At 41.7% G+C, this 16,133-nt stretch overlaps 2 protein-coding genes across 2 annotated transcripts in view; both read left to right on the top strand.

The window, feature by feature from the left end:
- The first annotated feature begins 3,397 nt into the window (after window positions 1-3,397).
- Window positions 3,398-16,133, top strand: part of POLN (DNA polymerase nu) — a 172,843-nt gene continuing 160,107 nt past the window's right edge. Inside the window, exons 1-2 of the mRNA XM_033856528.2 lie at window positions 3,398-3,478; window positions 4,243-4,298. The gene's annotated coding sequence lies outside the window, so the exon portion shown is untranslated. The remainder of the gene's footprint in view (window positions 3,479-4,242; window positions 4,299-16,133) is intronic.
- On the top strand, window positions 3,399-16,036 carry HAUS3 (HAUS augmin like complex subunit 3). The gene is made up of 6 exons (XM_033856529.2): window positions 3,399-3,478; window positions 4,243-4,298; window positions 4,669-5,722; window positions 6,685-7,124; window positions 8,676-8,904; window positions 15,712-16,036. The coding sequence occupies exons 3-6, from the start codon at window positions 4,814-4,816 to the stop codon at window positions 15,943-15,945; spliced, it is 1,812 nt and encodes a 603-aa protein (XP_033712420.1). The 5' UTR covers window positions 3,399-3,478; window positions 4,243-4,298; window positions 4,669-4,813; the 3' UTR covers window positions 15,946-16,036.

Genomic DNA, 16,133 nt, shown 5'->3' with positions numbered 1-16,133 from the left:
GCCTGTCTCACAGGCAGCTGAGTCTCAGGGAAGGTGCCTGCCTTAGGTCGCCCGCCGGAAGGTGGTGGCCCTGGGACCCGACCTAGCCCTCTGGGAAGCCCTTCCACGGCCCAGTGCCATCTCTGAGTGTCAAGCCTGGATTATAGCAAGTACCACCCACGCCCCAAGCGGGAGGACACCCGCCTCAGTCTCAACCCTCCCGCCCACGCTCTCCTTGGCAGCCAGATGGCTTCTGGTGGTCCTGTTGCCCCCATCGCCTCCAGGATCAAAGCCAGGTGCCCTGCCCTCTCCCCACCCACTCCTGTGCCTTCAGCTCAGCCCAAGCCCACCCCGGCTCCCTCCCCCGTCCCTCCACACTCACCAACCCCTCGGCTCCCAGCTCCCGGTTCCCAACTCCTCTGGGAAGTGGGTCTTCCGATCGCACTTTTGCTGGGGTTATGGCCGCCCAGATCGGTGCTGGGGTAAGCTGGCTACTCAGTGGCCAGGCCCTTTTCAGGCTGGTTCCTTCCCTCCTTTCCCAGCTCCTCGCCAGGCCAAGCCTCAGGGCACACTAGCCTCAGAGGGATCTTTCCAGAATGTCACTGGGATTATCTTCTTACCCGTCTAGTTTGCGGTCGCTCTCAACCCCTCCGTCCTCATTGCCTGCCGGCTCCTCAGCCTGTCCTGGTGATCCTTAGGAGCTGCCAACCCCCTCCAGGTGCCTCGCTGCTCCCACCCCCGCCGGGTCGTCTCGGGCAGCTCCTCACCCCCAGCCACTCAGGAGTTTGAGGACTGAGTTTTCACCTTCGCACATGATTGTCAACGTGATGGAGGACAAACGCGCTCTCCTCCCACCCTCCTCCAGCCCCACAGTGTAAGGTACACAGTGGTGTTCTTCTGAAGGGGAAGGACCAGGAGGGAGAAAAGGAACCAGAGCCACTTCTTACTCAGCTGCACACGGACAGTCATGCAGACTCTGGCTCTCCCTGGCCATCAGGCCCCAGGCGTCTGCCCTCCAGGCTGCTCTCTGCCCTACCCCCCCATCTTCACCCCCAACCCCCGCCAGTGCACAGGATGCTCCCAGCATCTGTCTCTTGCCACCAATGGTCAATTTCGTGACTGCAGAATCGAGCTTCTAACACTGTGTGAGAGTGTCACTCCCCCACCTGAAGGATGGACTCCCACCACCGTCACTGAAAACTATCCACACATCTGAAAACAAAAGATCTTCAACATCAGACTGCAGTTTAACGTATCTGAAAAGAAATCGTCCAAAACCTAAAATTCTTTTTAATATCAATAGGGGAAAAATGATTTCCACAGGAAGAATGGAAATAACAAACACACTCACATTTTGGTCTGTTTAGTCCAACTGAGTCTCACGGGCTTTCGCAGGGAAGAATCATCACCGGTTCCCTTTACCTTTTGACTCCCTAGGTTCTCCACTAAAAGCCCAAATGATTTTGATTGGAGGAAAGAAAGCTTGTCCTGGGAGTACGTGTAACACGCTTGCTTTCTTAAATTCCGAATGCAGCCTCAAGTAGAGAAGTACCCTAATAACTCCAGTTCTCAAGGAGAACTTTCTGAGTCTGGGTAGTTAACCCTCTAGTATTTGTCATTTGTACCCTGGAGGCTAACACCGTTGTGATTTTTTACTTTTTATATTTTTAGGGCTTTTTTTTTTTTTTGACTCCACGAACATCTTTCAGGCAAATAACTGCGGTCAGCATTTCAAAGTCATACGCGGAATTTTGTGGGCCCAGGAAACGACGCAGGAGTCACTAGGAAAAGTGGGCTGATAGTTCAGCCTCCGTGTGCTGGGGTCTCACCCTCCCACGTCCCAGGGATCTTTCATGAAAGCAGCCCTTTTCTTTCTGCATCCTTACTTCTGTCTCCTCTGAGTTCCTCCTCACAGTCTATAAATATCCCCAAGTTCCTCCCATCTTAAAACAAAACAAAACCCAAGCCCTCCCCCCAGCTCTGCATTCCCACCCCCTCATCTCCTGTCGTCCTGCTGTTTTCTCTCTCCCTCAGTCTTTGCCTCCTCAGCAGAATTTCTTGAAGGCGCTGCCTCCACAGCCTGCCCTTCCTCCGCAGAAAGCTGCTCGGTTCCTCTCCCCGCAGCTCGCCCCCATCCCATCCCCATCCCCACGGCTGCGCAAAGGAGTGAGTCTTCCCGGGCCCGGGGCTCTAACCCAGCCCCCCACCTCACACCAACAGGACCGTTCCCCGCCCGCCCGGGGCCAGGGCCCTGCTTTCGGGCCGGGCACTGCTCTGTGAATTTTTTCTCCTCTAATGTTTATTTTTCCGATCATTTTAGGCTTTATCGTCTTTTGGAAGAGGAGGATTAAAAAAGTAAAACGAATTAATAAATATGTGCAAGTCAAGATTAATTTCATGGTATCTGCCCCAAAACATTATTCTTTCTCTTCTTAAAAATACTAAGAAAAATTATCCGGAAAGACTTTTGCCCTTACGATGTCGCACTAGACAAGGACATTGTCTAACAAGCCACCTTAGGGCCATTTGATGCTGGGGGTGGGTGGGGGGGTATTGACTATGTAGTAATGACCAGGGCCCCAACCTTGCACATTTAGATGTTAATTTGTAGAAGATTGGTAACTTAAAAATGATTTGTGTCTGGTAGAGATGCAAATGAATTCTGCCCAATACAAATGATAACCCCCAAAAGTCTGGTTTCATTGGACGGTAGGGCGTCAACCAGATTTGCATCAAACTCGGCAATCTTATTTGAGCACTGCTCCTTTCGCTGACCACACATCTTCCGTTTCCGGCATCCTCCTTGGAAACCGTCTCCATCCCGACACATATCCACTGTATGTCTATATGAGTTATAGTTTCAACTTTTATTTAAAAGTCGTATGTGGAAAATGGGATTGTCAGGTGAGGGCTTGGTAACTGAGCGCTCCAGCAAAACAGCGTTCATCGTAAAAGGCTGTGAGGCGAATAAGTCCGCTCCGCGAGCTCGTCCACGCGCACCCCGGAGGGGAGCGCGGCCCCGCGGCCGGGGACGACGGGACACAGAGGCCACGGGGCCGAGGCTGCCCGGTCACAGGGCGGCCGGCAGGGCAGGGCAGGGCGGCGCTGGCTCCGGTGCGCGCTCCCGACCCAACGAGGCTGCGGCTGAAAGCCGGCTCCTCAGAGGGTGCAAACGGGGTACTGCGTGCAGGCGCAGCGACTGTGCGAGGCCGGACCTCCCGCCTAGGCGACCCCCAGACCTCACCCCACCCCTCCCCCTCGCGCGCCCCGGCCCCGCCCCTGAGGCAGGGAGTCAATCAGCTCGCTCCCTGCTGGTAGACGTCAGGCCGGGGGCCCGCCCCATCCAGCCCCGCCTCTTCCGACCCTGCGCCTGTGCAGAAGGTCGCCCCGCGACCCGACCTCGGTCTTCTGCGCGCGCGCGCGCGGGGGGCGGCGTTCCCGTGAGGCCGTGCGAGGCGTGGCGGCGGGCTGTTGAGGGGCACGAGCCGAGCTTTCTGAGGTATGTGGCGGCCGCCTCGCGGTTCTATCAGGCGGGAGGTGGGGCTGTGGGAGCGGCGCGGGTCAGCGGGCTGCGTCTTTCTTCCGGGCGTCCCTGGGGACGTCCTTCGGGCGCGCAGGTACTTGCCCGCGCGGCGCAGTCGCTGTCCGCAGGGCGAGGGCCCGGGGGTGCGAGTGGGGGCCGGGTGGGTGAGGGGAGCGTCCGGAGCTTGGCGGCTCCAGTGCGGTCGGGGGGCGGCGCCCGGAGGGTTGAGGAGAGCCGCGGGGCACTGGGGGCTCCCTCCGGTGCGGGGGGGGTGCCGGGGGCGCGAGTGAGGGGCGAGGGGCGCGGCCGGAAACGGGGGGCTCCAGTGCGGGCGGGGCGGGGGCGCCCGGGGCCCCGCCCGTCCAGGCCCGACCCTGAGGCGCTGCTAGGACGCGGGGGGGCGTACCTGAGCCCCGCAGGCCGGCCGGGCACCCGCCTGAGGTTTGTGCAGTTTGTCTTGGCGCCGATTCGGCGGCCTCTGTGGACGAGTAGTTTATTGACGCGCGTCCCAGTCCTCGCTGAATGCATCACCCCAAATCACCGAGTGCCGCAGATGTGTTACTGGGGCCCTCCTCTGTGCCTCCTGTTTCCGTCCTTGGAGTTCGCAGCGTGGACAGGTGGTCCCTGTGCTGAAAATAATAAATGCCTGAAGTACCTTTATTGAACGACTGCTCAGGCCTTTGGCTCTTCTCGACTCGGGGGTGGTTCTTAAACCTTAAGCCTGATTTTCTCTGCACTAGGTTCGTCGTATCTGACTGGTTCTTGCGTGAATGCGGATGCTGACTGAGTTATTCAGGTAAATATTTAGTTGACTCTCGTAAAAAACTTACCATATTTATTTCTGTTTTCTCAGGAAGGACAGGGAAAGGAGGCTGCTTAGCCGCGTGATGGCTTGGATATATTTACATCCATGTATTTTGAATTAAAAACTGAACTGCTTTCTAAAATACAACGTATTTTAAACCGTGTTATCTTTGGAAAAAATAGGATTTCCTTGTTAATTAGGTTTTCATTACTGTTGCATTGTTCTAAGTAATACCCTAATTGTTTATCTTCATCAGACTTTCCAGCTACAACTGTATCTTGTGATGTTTAGCTGTATCATGCTTTCAAAGATATAGTCGCCCTATTTGTGGTCTAACACTTGTTTTTTTTCCCCCCCCCAGGAGAAATTATTATAGAGTCTAAAAATATATTTCCCCCTTCTCTGTGGACTTAACATAAAATTAGTTTTGTATGTATTTGGATTCATTTTCTAAATATCAACACTATAAAACCTTATCAGTTACAAAAAATTTGGGTAGTTAAACCATGAGTTGTGGAAAGGAGTTTGTGGAAACGTTAAAAAAAATTGATTATCCCAAAGCTGATATTCTTAATGGGGAAGATTTTGACTGGTTGTTTGAGACTGTTGAAAATGAATCATTTTTGAAGTGGTTTTGTGGGAATGTGAGTGAACGGAACGTATTATCTGAAGAGGAATTGGAAGCTTTTAGCATTCTTCAGAAATCAGGCAAGCCCATCCTAGAAGGAGCAGCGTTGGATGAAGTTCTTAATACCTGTAAAACTTCTGATTTGAAGACACCTACCCTGAATGACAAAGAGCTGGAGAAATTAGAGGATGAGGTTCAAACTCTGCAGAAATTAAAGAACCTGAAAATTCAGCGACGTAATAAATGCCAGTTGATGGCTTCAGTAACCAGCCACAAGTCTCTGAGGTTAAATGCTAAAGAAGGAGCAGCCAATAAGAAGCTGAAGCAGAGTCAGCGAATTCTAAATGCTACCAATACTAAGATCAGTAATGAGCTTCACGCTCTTACTGATGGAGTTGCAAAATTACTGGTGTTCTTCAGACATTCGAATTTGGGTCAAGGGACAGATCCACTGGTGTTTTTATCTCAATTTTCATTGGAAAAATATCTAAGCCAAGAAGAGCAAAGCACAGCAGCATTAACCTTATATACCAAAAAACAGTTCTTTCAAGGTGTACATGAAGTAGTTGAAAGTTCAAACGAAGAAAATTTTCAACTTTTAGATATACAAGCGTCCTCTATTTGTGATAATCAAGAAGTTCTTGAGGAGAGACGGCTAGAGATGGCTAGGCTGCAGCTGGCATATATTTGTGCTCAACATCAGTTAATTCACTTGAAAGCAAGAAATTTGAGCCTGAAGTCAAGTATAAAATGGGCAGAGGAGAATCTTCATAGCCTCACTAGCAAGGTAAACATGAGAAATGGGACTGGATTCATATTGAAATTGTTGTTGATAATGGAGTAATACTGATAGTAAAGTCTTTAGAAATGGGGATATAATAAGGAATCACAGTCTCTTATTTTCTGTTTGTTCAGTGTTTAGTTGTGATCTGTGTCATTGTTTCGTACAAATAGATCTTCATGTTAGCCGAGGGCAGAAATAGTAATTATAACCCGACCACATTATCTAGTTCATTTTAAACAAAAGTACTTTTGCATTCTGTGTTGGTTCAGATACAGATGACCCTGACATTTCCTTTTTTATGATGAATGGGTAAAGAGCCTTATTGCTGTGTTACGGGTTTTCTGCCTTGTTTGCGCTGACCAGAGGATGGTGCTAATGAAGTTAGAGATCTGGTTCAGTGGATTGAAACCCTGATTCTTTTCTAAGAATGTATAGATGTATTATAGTCAGCCATCTGCACTCTTGGGAAGCTTGCTTTCTTGGTAATGTAACCACTAGATAGTTGAGTAAAAATAACAGCTTTTCTGAAGCTGAATACCTATAACTGACACAAACTTTGGAATGATGTGTGAAGTCCTGTTATTCTGTAGAAGTGCTGAAATCAACAGGCAGGCTGGGAGAATAGCTACTGAGATTATTTTAATTTTAAGAAAAACTTAAATAGTATACATTAGCATTCGGTGAGTAGTGTGATTTTTATTAAGACAAACATGACAAGATGTCCATTACTGTGTCTAGTATTTTACATGGTAGTAATAGCATTAAAAGTTAGCAATTCATAATGGCTTTACCCTTGGCTTAGTGTACACTTTGCTTTTTTAAACTGTGATTTTGGCTTCTGCTAATATGAAATAAGTTATTAGTGAGTATGTTATCTGATAACCTAAAATGGAAAGTGAAAATAATTTAAAAACTATTTCAACTTTATACTTACAGTTTGAAATGTAATTGTTTTCTTTGTGTAGGTTCTTGGCAAAGATATTTTGGATGCTAAAATTTCTAGCTTGAACAGTGAGATTCTGAAACTTGAAGAACAAATCACTCATATAAAAGACAAAATTTTGCCTGCTGTGGTAAGAGAGAATGCCCAGTTATTGAATATGCCAGTTGTAAAGGGAGATTTCGACCTGCAGATTGCTAAGCAAGACTATTACACAGCAAGACAAGAGTTAGTTTTAAATCAGTTGATAAAGCAAAAGGCATCATTTGAACTTGTACAATTATCTTACGAAATTGAATTGAGAAGGCATTTGGACATATATCGTCAGCTTGAAAACTTGGTTCAAGAACTTAGTCAAAGTAATTTGATGCTCCACCACCAATTAGAAATGCTGACAGACCCATCTGTATCTCAGCAGATAAATCCAAGGAATACCATTGATACCAAGGATTATTCTACTCATAGGTAGGCTTCATTGTTTCTTTAGTGAGTAATTATTTTTCCATTCGTTTTTGTAAAATACTAGAGTTTGAACTAAAATTGTGGACGTTTAAAGAATTCTTTGCACTCCGTTTTTGGCCTTTGTATTCTGTTCTTCCACCTTTCTGTTATATTCTTATATGTTTCTTTTTCCTTTTTAATTCTTGCTCTCTTTTTCATTTATGTTAAATCTGGAAGTAGCTGGTTTAGAGGTGAGGTGGATGGGTTGGAGGATTGAAAATATACAATACAAGGTCTTTATTCGTGTTTAGGCACTATTGATAGATGTTTTTAGATTTGGGGCAGGAGTTTAACTTACAGCAGGAAGTTTGAATACAGCTGGGTGAATAGCAAGTATTGCAGAGCAGAGAATTGACTTCATGTGGAGAAGGCAGCAGTAGAGAGGGGAGAAGACTTCATTTTTGCGTCTAGTCAAGGTGAATCAGCAAGAATGAATGCTAGCTTCCAGTCTTTTCTGGATGTCTAAGCAATTGATGGTATGGGGATACTGAAATTGGAGGGCTAAAGTAGTCAAAGGACTCAAAAATCTCGATCCTACTCCTGATTTTTCTCTAGGCTAGAAGAAAATCATCTAATACTTTGTGTTCTTATTAATGAAATGAAGGGCAGGGATAGGGCTGCCTCACTGCACACTTTCAGAGGTGGCATTGACCTCGTGATTCTGTGTAAATGGTGCCCCCTGGAATTGTGTAGTGACATTCCACAAGAGCAGAATTAGCCTTAGGCTTGAACCTGTTTTAGGAAACCTGTTGCAACTTGTTAAAATAATTAAAATAATACATTTAAGAAAAATTCTGAGAAAAAGAGCAGGCACTTTTTGTCATAAATATGTAGAAAGTGCTGCCTCACATTTTTCCATTAGTCTTGTAGGACATTTCTGCCATTGATGTTTGAAGTGTTAAAGTGACCTCATGGTTCATTAGGAATTTAATTTGTCAAGCAAATATGGACATGACTGGAGTAGCAAGTTTACTATTACTATTTACGTGGCTCTTTACTGTTTACTTTTTTAAACATTTTACATTGTTTATATTTTCATTTTTTCTCTTTTAAGTTTACCACAGTCCTTTAAAATTAGGTAGGTATTACGATGTGAAAATTAAGTCTCAGAGGTTGACTTGACTTAGGTCTTACATGGCAGCCAGAACTCAGATCTAGGTCTTCTGTTTCAAGTTCATTGCTGTTTCTACTACGTCATAGTTGTGTTCTGTGAAAGAATTGTTTTCTAGGGAGGTACCTCTGAAACGTTTGTTTGAGGTAGGTTAATGGCAGTTAAAGTCAAAAAATTTTTTGTCTAAAACTTGGAAGATGGGAAACTGGGGATTCAGATACAGTAATTAGAATACATATTTCTGTAATGAGGTAGTATTTTAGTTGGAATGTTTTTAGTTGTTTGATTAATATTTATAGGTTGTTAGCTTTCCCCAAAGATGCCCCAATATATAGTGGATTATAATTTTGAAAACTGTACTGACTTGAGAATTTTTTTCTGTAATTTTTAATCTTACATTTTAGGCTTTATCAACTTTTAGAAGGAGAGAATAAGAAAAAAGAATTGTTTATAACCCATGGAAACCTGGAAGAAGTGGCTGAGAAATTAAAACAGGACGTTTCTTTGGTACAAGAGCAGTTAGCAGTATCTGCTCAAGAGCATTCTTTCTTTCTGTCCAAACTAAATAATGATGTGGACATGCTTTGTGATGCTTTGTATCAAGGAGGAAATCAGCTTTTGCTTAGTGATCAGGTGGGTGTTTGCTATAGTAATTAAAAATACTTAAAAAAATAGTGTTCAGGGCTTCCCTGGTGGCGCAGTGGTTGAGAGTCTGCCTGCTGATGCAGGGGACATGGGTTTGTCTCCCAGTCCGGGAGGATCCCGCGTGCTGCAGAGCGGCTGGGCCCGTGGGCCATGGCTGCTAAGCATGCGCGTCCGGAGCAGGCTCCGCAGCAGGAGAGGCCACAGCGGTGAGGGGCCCGTGTACTGCAAAAAAAAAAAAAAAGTGTTCATTGTAAAAGATGCTAAAGAAAATGTTAACATGAGGAAAATATTACTCCATATCTCATTGCCCTAATAACATTTTCATACCTCATTTTTATTCATATAAAAACATGAATATATTTTTCAGATCGTTTTGATCAGTGCACACAGAATTTTAAAAATTTATGAAATATTTCAGATGTAGAGGGATATATAATGTTTATGCTAAGAATTAAGAAAAATAAAACCACCCCTGTATTCTTTTCACCTATCTTAGTAAATAGAGGATTGCCCTTATATCTCTAAAATCCTCTGTACACTTAGTAATAGCGTGCTCCTCCTAATAGCATTCTCCTCTCTTCTTCAAAGAGTAACTACTACGCTTAATTTTGTCATTCGCTTGCTTTTGTTTATAATACAGACCATGTGTTATTTAGTTTTGTATGTTTCTGAATTTTATATAGATTGTATTAATGTATTCTTTAGTAACTTGCTTGTTTCTTAATATGATTTTGAGATTCATCCATGTTGATATTTGTAAAGCTATAGCTCATTTATAGTTTTCTCTTTTGTATAGTTAGTATTCTCTTATGTGAAATTCCACAATTATCTGTTCTGTTGACAGACATTTAGATTATTTCCAGTTTTTGCCGTTGTAGATCATACAGCTATGTATAGTCTTGTTGCATGTCTTGTAGATGCATGCCTACACACACACACACACACACACACACACACACACTCTCACACATCACTCGCTGTCCCCTCACACAGGCGTGGAATTGCTAGATAACAGGTTCAGTTTTACAGTGTACATCAAACTGGTTTCTAAAGGGGTTGTATCATATTGTACCAGCGATGTTTAAGAGATGCTATGTATCCATATCCTGTTCATCACGTAGCACTGTCTGATTTATAATTTTCTCTCACTCTGTAGAGATGTAAAATAGCGTCCCGTTGAGATTGTAACTTGCATTTCTCTGATGGTTAGGGAGGTTGAACCCCCTTTCAGTAGGAGTTATTTATGATTTCAAATACCAGTCCTTTGTCAGTGATGTGTGTTATGTATATTTGCTCCCTATTTGTGGCTTGTTTTTTTCTTTTTTACTGTTTCCTGTTAGTTTATTTTTGGCTTTTTTTTTTTTTTGCTGTTTTAATGTCATGTAATTTAATCACTCTTAAAGTTTGCCCTTTTTTTTTTTTTTTTTTTTTTTAGAAGATGTTGGGGGTAGGAGTTTATTTAGTTATTTATTTTTGCTGTGTTGCGTCTTCGTTTCTGTGCGAGGGCTTTCTCTAGTTGTGGCAAGCGGGGGCCACTCTTCATCACGGTGCACGGGCCTCTCACTGTCGCGGCCTCTCTTGCTGCAGAGCACAGGCTCCAGACGTGCAGGCTCAGTAGTTGTGGCTCACGGGCCTAGTTGCTCCGCGGCATGTGGGATCCTCCCAGACCAGGGCTCGAACCCGTGTCCCCTGCATTAGCAGGCAGATTCTCAACCACTGCGCCACCAGGGAAGCCCCTAAAGTTTGCCCTTTTTTATATCTTGTTCAGGTTTGCCCATAATATCATAATGATAGTCCCCTTTACTTTATCTTAAAGTTATGCTGTTCAAGTTCAGTTCTTTAATCCACCAGGAGTTTATTTTTATGTATGACATGAGAGGTAGAGTTCTCATTTTATTTTTATTTTTTCCCTATGAATAACCAGATTGTCCCATCACCATTTATTGAGGCATACAAATTTAAAATCAGTATCTTTCTGGTGAAGGGACCCCCTTACATTATGAGATAACAAAAGGATCCTTAAATGCCTTCTGCCTTCATGTATGTTTTGTTAGATATTTTGGGCACCACCACTTCTGAACCATAAACTGGGTTCAGACTCTGTTTTCGGAGGACCCAGGTGACTCCTATCTGGGCTGTAATTCTAACCAAGGGCTCTTCCACCTCTGGCCATCCTGATCTTAAGATTGTTGGTGTCCTTGGAGTCCTTAGTTTATTATGAAGAGTCTCCTGTTTGACTTCCCACCTTCTGTGGACCTTGGACTTTGATTTTTCTCCCAGGAATCATGGATTCTGATTTTCCAAGATTGGCAATTGAATAAGCACCTCCTGGGCTCCCTTACCAACCTGCATTGTTTTATGGTCTTGTAGTTTCTTTTAATGTCTTGTTACCTCTTTGTTGCTTTTAGGAAGCTTTTGTTTTGTTTGACTAAGTACTTCATTTCACCTTTCACATTTTTTCCTATAGAAGAATTGATCTGAGTAACTAGCTTACTTTTCTTGAAATAAGGCGGCTTATGATTAGTTTTTTTAAATAATTTTTTTACTGTGGTAAAATACACAAAGTGTAAAATTTACAATTTTAACCACTTTAAAGTGTGCAATTCAGTGACATTAAATACATTCACAGTGTCGTGCAACCATGACACCATACATTTCCAGAACTTTTTCCTCATCCCAAATGGGCCAATCTCTGTGCCTGTTAAATATTAACTCCCCATTCCTCCTTTCCCCCATCCCTGGTAACTCTATTCCAGTTTCTGTCTCTATGAATTTGCCTACTCTAGGTACTTCATGTAAGTAGAATTGTATAATATTTGTCCTTTTGTGTTTGGCTTATTTTAGCATAATGTCCTTAAGTATCATCCATATTGCATGAGGTGTGAGAATTTTATTCCTTTTTGCGGCTGAGTATTCCATTGTGTGTATACATCACATTTTATCTGTTCATCTGTTTAATAGACACTTGGGTTGTTTACACCTTTTGGCTGTTTTGAAGAATGCTGCTGTGAACATTGTTGTACAAGTACTTGAGTCCCTGTTTTCATTCCTTTTGGGTATATACCTAGGAGTGGATGCTGAGTCATGTGGTAAGTCTCTGTTTAACTTTCTGAGGAACTGCCGAACATTTCCACAGCAGCTGCACCAGGGTTCCAGTTTCTCCATGTCCTCGCCTACACTTGTTATTTTCCCTTTTTAAAACATATGTAACAGTCATCCTAATGGATGTGAAGTGATATTTGTGATTAGTTTTTTTATTTTTTTGTGATTAGTTTTTTAAAGTCTCCTATTAGTGATTTTATCTTCTTGATTTTTTAAACAATTATGTGAAAATCCCATGATGGTGGATTTGAAAATTTCTCCTTGTAGTTCTGTCAGTTTTTTCTTTATATTTGAGTTTATTTTATAAGTTACATCCAAATTTAAAATCGCAGTGAAATATTCTGGTAGACTTAAATTGCAGTGAATTGAACCATTGAGCATTATATAATGACCCTGTGTTGTGCTTTTTGTCTTAATGTTCTCTTGTCTGATATTAATATTCCTATGCTGTCTTTCTTTTGGTTAGTATTTGCAAGGTGGATGCTTTTTTCCTTTACTTAATGTATCTTTCATGTTCTTCCTTTATACTTAGCCTTATGAAATAAACATTTCCATGCTAAACGATTTTAATTTTTAAAGTTTATAATACTCTTGATTTAATTACTGTGTCATAATTTGTGTAACCAGTCCACCATCTTGGAGTATTTTGATAGTCTTCGTTTTTTTCTTTTGTTTGCTCTTGAATGAGATCATGTATATCTTGTGTATATAGCTTTTTGTTGTTGGATACTTTTTTTTTTTTGATACATTCATTTGGATGAACTCTTAGAAGTAGAATTATTGGATTTCTTGGGTATACACATTATTTTTTGGCCTTTGATACTGCCATATTGCTTTTCAAAGGAGTTGTACCTACTTACAATGTCACCAGCACTATTAAATGTCTGCTAGACACCACTTATCATATGATACACCATAATTTCATGAATTTCTAAGAAAGAAAAAACTTTTTCAGTTAAACTGACACAGTATTTCCTTATTTAGAATTTTTATTTCATGCCTATTAGAAGATACCTTTTAGGTGTGGGTTTTTATCATATCACTGTTGAATATACATTAAAAGGGAAAAAGCCAATTAAAATGGTTACGGTGTTTCTAAAGCTTCACATTTAGTGTCCACTTCTATGTTATATCTTGACTCAAAGTACTTTTAATATTTTTCCACATTATACATCAAGAATGTTGGTGATAGCAGAAAACTTAATAACCTGATTTTAAAATGGGCTAAGGACTGGAATAGACATTTCCTCAAAGAAGAAATACAGATGGCCAACAGGTTTATGAGTAGATGTTCAATTATCTAATTATCAGGGAAATGCAAATCAGAACCACAGTGAGATAACACCTTATGCCTTTTAGGATGACTGTTATCAAAAGACTAGGATTGGTGAGGATGTGGGGAAATTGGAACCCTTGTACATTTTTGGTGGGCATGCAAAATGGTGCAGCTGCTGTGGAAAACAGTATGGAATTTCCTCAAAAGTTTTTAAAATAGAACTACTGTTATAATCCTGTAATCCTACTTCTGGGTATATATCCAAAGGAAATGAAAACAGGATATTAAAGAGATGTCTGCACTCACATGTTCATCGCAGCACTTACTCATAATAGCTAAGCTGTGGAAACAACCTAAAAGTCCATCAGTGGAGGAATGGATAAAGAAAGTATAGTATACACATACAATGGAATATCATTCAGCCTTAGAAAAAGAGAACTGCAAAGTGCCACAACAAGGGTGAACCTTGAGGAGATTATGCTAAGTGCAATAAGGCAGTCACGAAGAAATAGTGCATGATTCCACTTATATGAGCATCTAAAGTAGATTTATTAGAAGCACAGAGTAGAATGGTGGTTGCCAGATGGGAAGTTGTTGATCAACAGGTCTAAAGTTTCGATTATGCAAAATGAACAAGTTCTAGCCATCTGCTATACAACATTTTGCCTGTAGTTAACAATACCGTATTGTACTCCTGAATTTAAGAGGGGAGATCTCATGTTATGTGTTCTTACCATAATAAAAAAATATATATATATTGGTGAGGGAATTCCTTGGTGGTCCAGTGGTTAGGACTCGGCGCTTCCACTTCAGGCGGCGCAGGTTCAGTCCCTGGTTCAGTCCCTGGTTGGGAGAACTAAGATCCTGCAAGCCTTGTGGCATGGCAAAAAATAAAATATTGGTGATAAAGTGCTTCTAATGAGTGTCTGGCCAGTAACAGTTACATGATGCTCTCGATTGTACAGTGCATGTTGATTTCAGTTATATTAAAATGTGAAAGATCCTAGAATCACTAAAATATGGTGATTTCACTATAATGTCATTGGGTATCATTATTTAATGTTTTTCCCTATCCCAGCGAGGTATGAAGTGTCATCCATATGCATTTTAACTTGCATTTTTGTTAATGAAGTTGAATATTTCTCAGTATTTGTAGGAGTATTATTTTAGTAACTGTTAAGATCTTTAGTTTTGAAACTAAAGGTTAGATGTTTCTGATTGTATTCAAGTTTACAGAGTTTTTCCTCAAAGAGAGACCAATTAATGTGGATATTACTTGATTTTTTTTTTTAATGTAGTTAATTTAAGAAATACTCTCTGGAACTGGCATTTATGACAGGTGTGAAGCTGTTATTCATGAACTTGTACGTTAGAATCACCAAGGAGCCTGTTGAAATGTAGCTTCTGGCCCTGTTGCAGAGTGATTTAGTGTAGAATGAGGTGCAGGAAACTATTCTTAACAAACTCCCCCAGGTGATTACCATGCTGTGGACCATGCTGAGAGGCTGTGGGAGGTTGAGGTGTAGTTACAGCTACAGATTTTCTGAGAACCTCTTTGGTAATACTGGCTGAAAAATTACAGGAGTAGAATACATGACTAGAAGGCCATGGAAACTTGTTAATAAACTGCTTTTAATGTTAAGAAGTGAAGAATTTCAATTATTAACTGTGACGGGTCCAGCATGTCTAGGCTTTTGAGAAGAATTACACGGTAAGTCAGGATTGTTGAATGCCACATATAGTTCCATCTCCTGTAACAATGTGAAAAAAGAAAAATGAGATTTTTGTTAAGGTAATTCTTTTATATTGGTAATTGCTTCATTTCAAGGTTTTCTCAGAACCTGTGATGTCTAGAGTAAACAGCTTAGGCTAAAACAAGGTTTGATTACTTAAGCAGAGTGTAAGTTCCAGGAAGGAAATGGTGCTCATTCTTCTATTTGTAGACTCTAAAGCAGTGCTTGGTGCGTGGTGGGCATTCAGTAATATTTGAATGTATGAATATGCAGAACAGTTTACATATCAAGTACTCTTCAGGGAGTAGGAGTTTGCTTTGAATCACTTAAAATTGCCTATAGGAAGTGGTTGCAGTGGGTCTTATCAATACATAGACTTTTTATTAATCCTGCTATGGATTTTTTTTTTTGCCCGGGGCCCGCGGCCTGTGGGATCTTAATTCCCCGACCAGGGATGGAACCCCCCCCCCCAACCCGCTGCAGTGGAAGCTCGGGGTCTTAACCACTGGACAACCAGGGAAGTACCCCCTGCTATGGATTTTTAATTGAGGTTCATTTATTGTTGAGATTGTGGGAATAATCATTATATCATTTAGATTCTTCTTATGTAAATTACATTTTAAATTTATAATTGGTAGTATGAATAGAGCTCTTGAATTAAAAACATTACTGTTTTCCTTTTAGGAGTTAATGGAGCAGTTTCATCAAGTTGAATCTCAGCTAAATAAGCTAAATCATCTTCTTACTGATATTCTTGCTGATGTGAAGACAAAAAGAAAAATTTTGGCATCTAATAAACTGCATCAAATGGAAAGAGAATTATATGTATATTTTTTTAAAGATGAAGATTATCTGAAAGATATTGTGGAGAATTTAGAAAACCGGTCAAAGATTAAGGCTGTTGGTCTTGAAGATTGAAAATGAAATCTTTACTGCACGTGCTGTGTTTTAATATTTTATATACTAGGAGGAGAATATAGCTAATAAACACTGAAAATTTTAAATTCGAGGTCAATGGAACGTTTCATTTAATGAATTCAAGTATTATATCAGTTTGGTTTATTATATGTTTGTTCAAAGTCCCAGTGCTTTTTATGACTTGAACA

Source organism: Tursiops truncatus, chromosome 5 (genome assembly GCF_011762595.2).
Source record: "Tursiops truncatus isolate mTurTru1 chromosome 5, mTurTru1.mat.Y, whole genome shotgun sequence".
Taxonomy (NCBI): Eukaryota; Metazoa; Chordata; class Mammalia; order Artiodactyla; family Delphinidae; genus Tursiops; species Tursiops truncatus.
Note: the sequence above shows the minus strand (reverse complement) of the source record. Positions and strands in the feature narration are given on the sequence as shown.

Excerpts from the sequence above, each read along its gene's own strand:
- HAUS3 (XM_033856529.2), top strand. The coding sequence starts at position 4,814 with ATGAGTTGTGGAAAGGAGTTTGTGGAAACGTTAAAAAAAATTGATTAT. Across the intron at positions 7,125-8,675 it reads AAGGATTATTCTACTCATAG|GCTTTATCAACTTTTAGAAG; the intron begins GTAGGCTTCATT and ends CTTACATTTTAG. Across the intron at positions 8,905-15,711 it reads AGCTTTTGCTTAGTGATCAG|GAGTTAATGGAGCAGTTTCA; the intron begins GTGGGTGTTTGC and ends TTTTCCTTTTAG.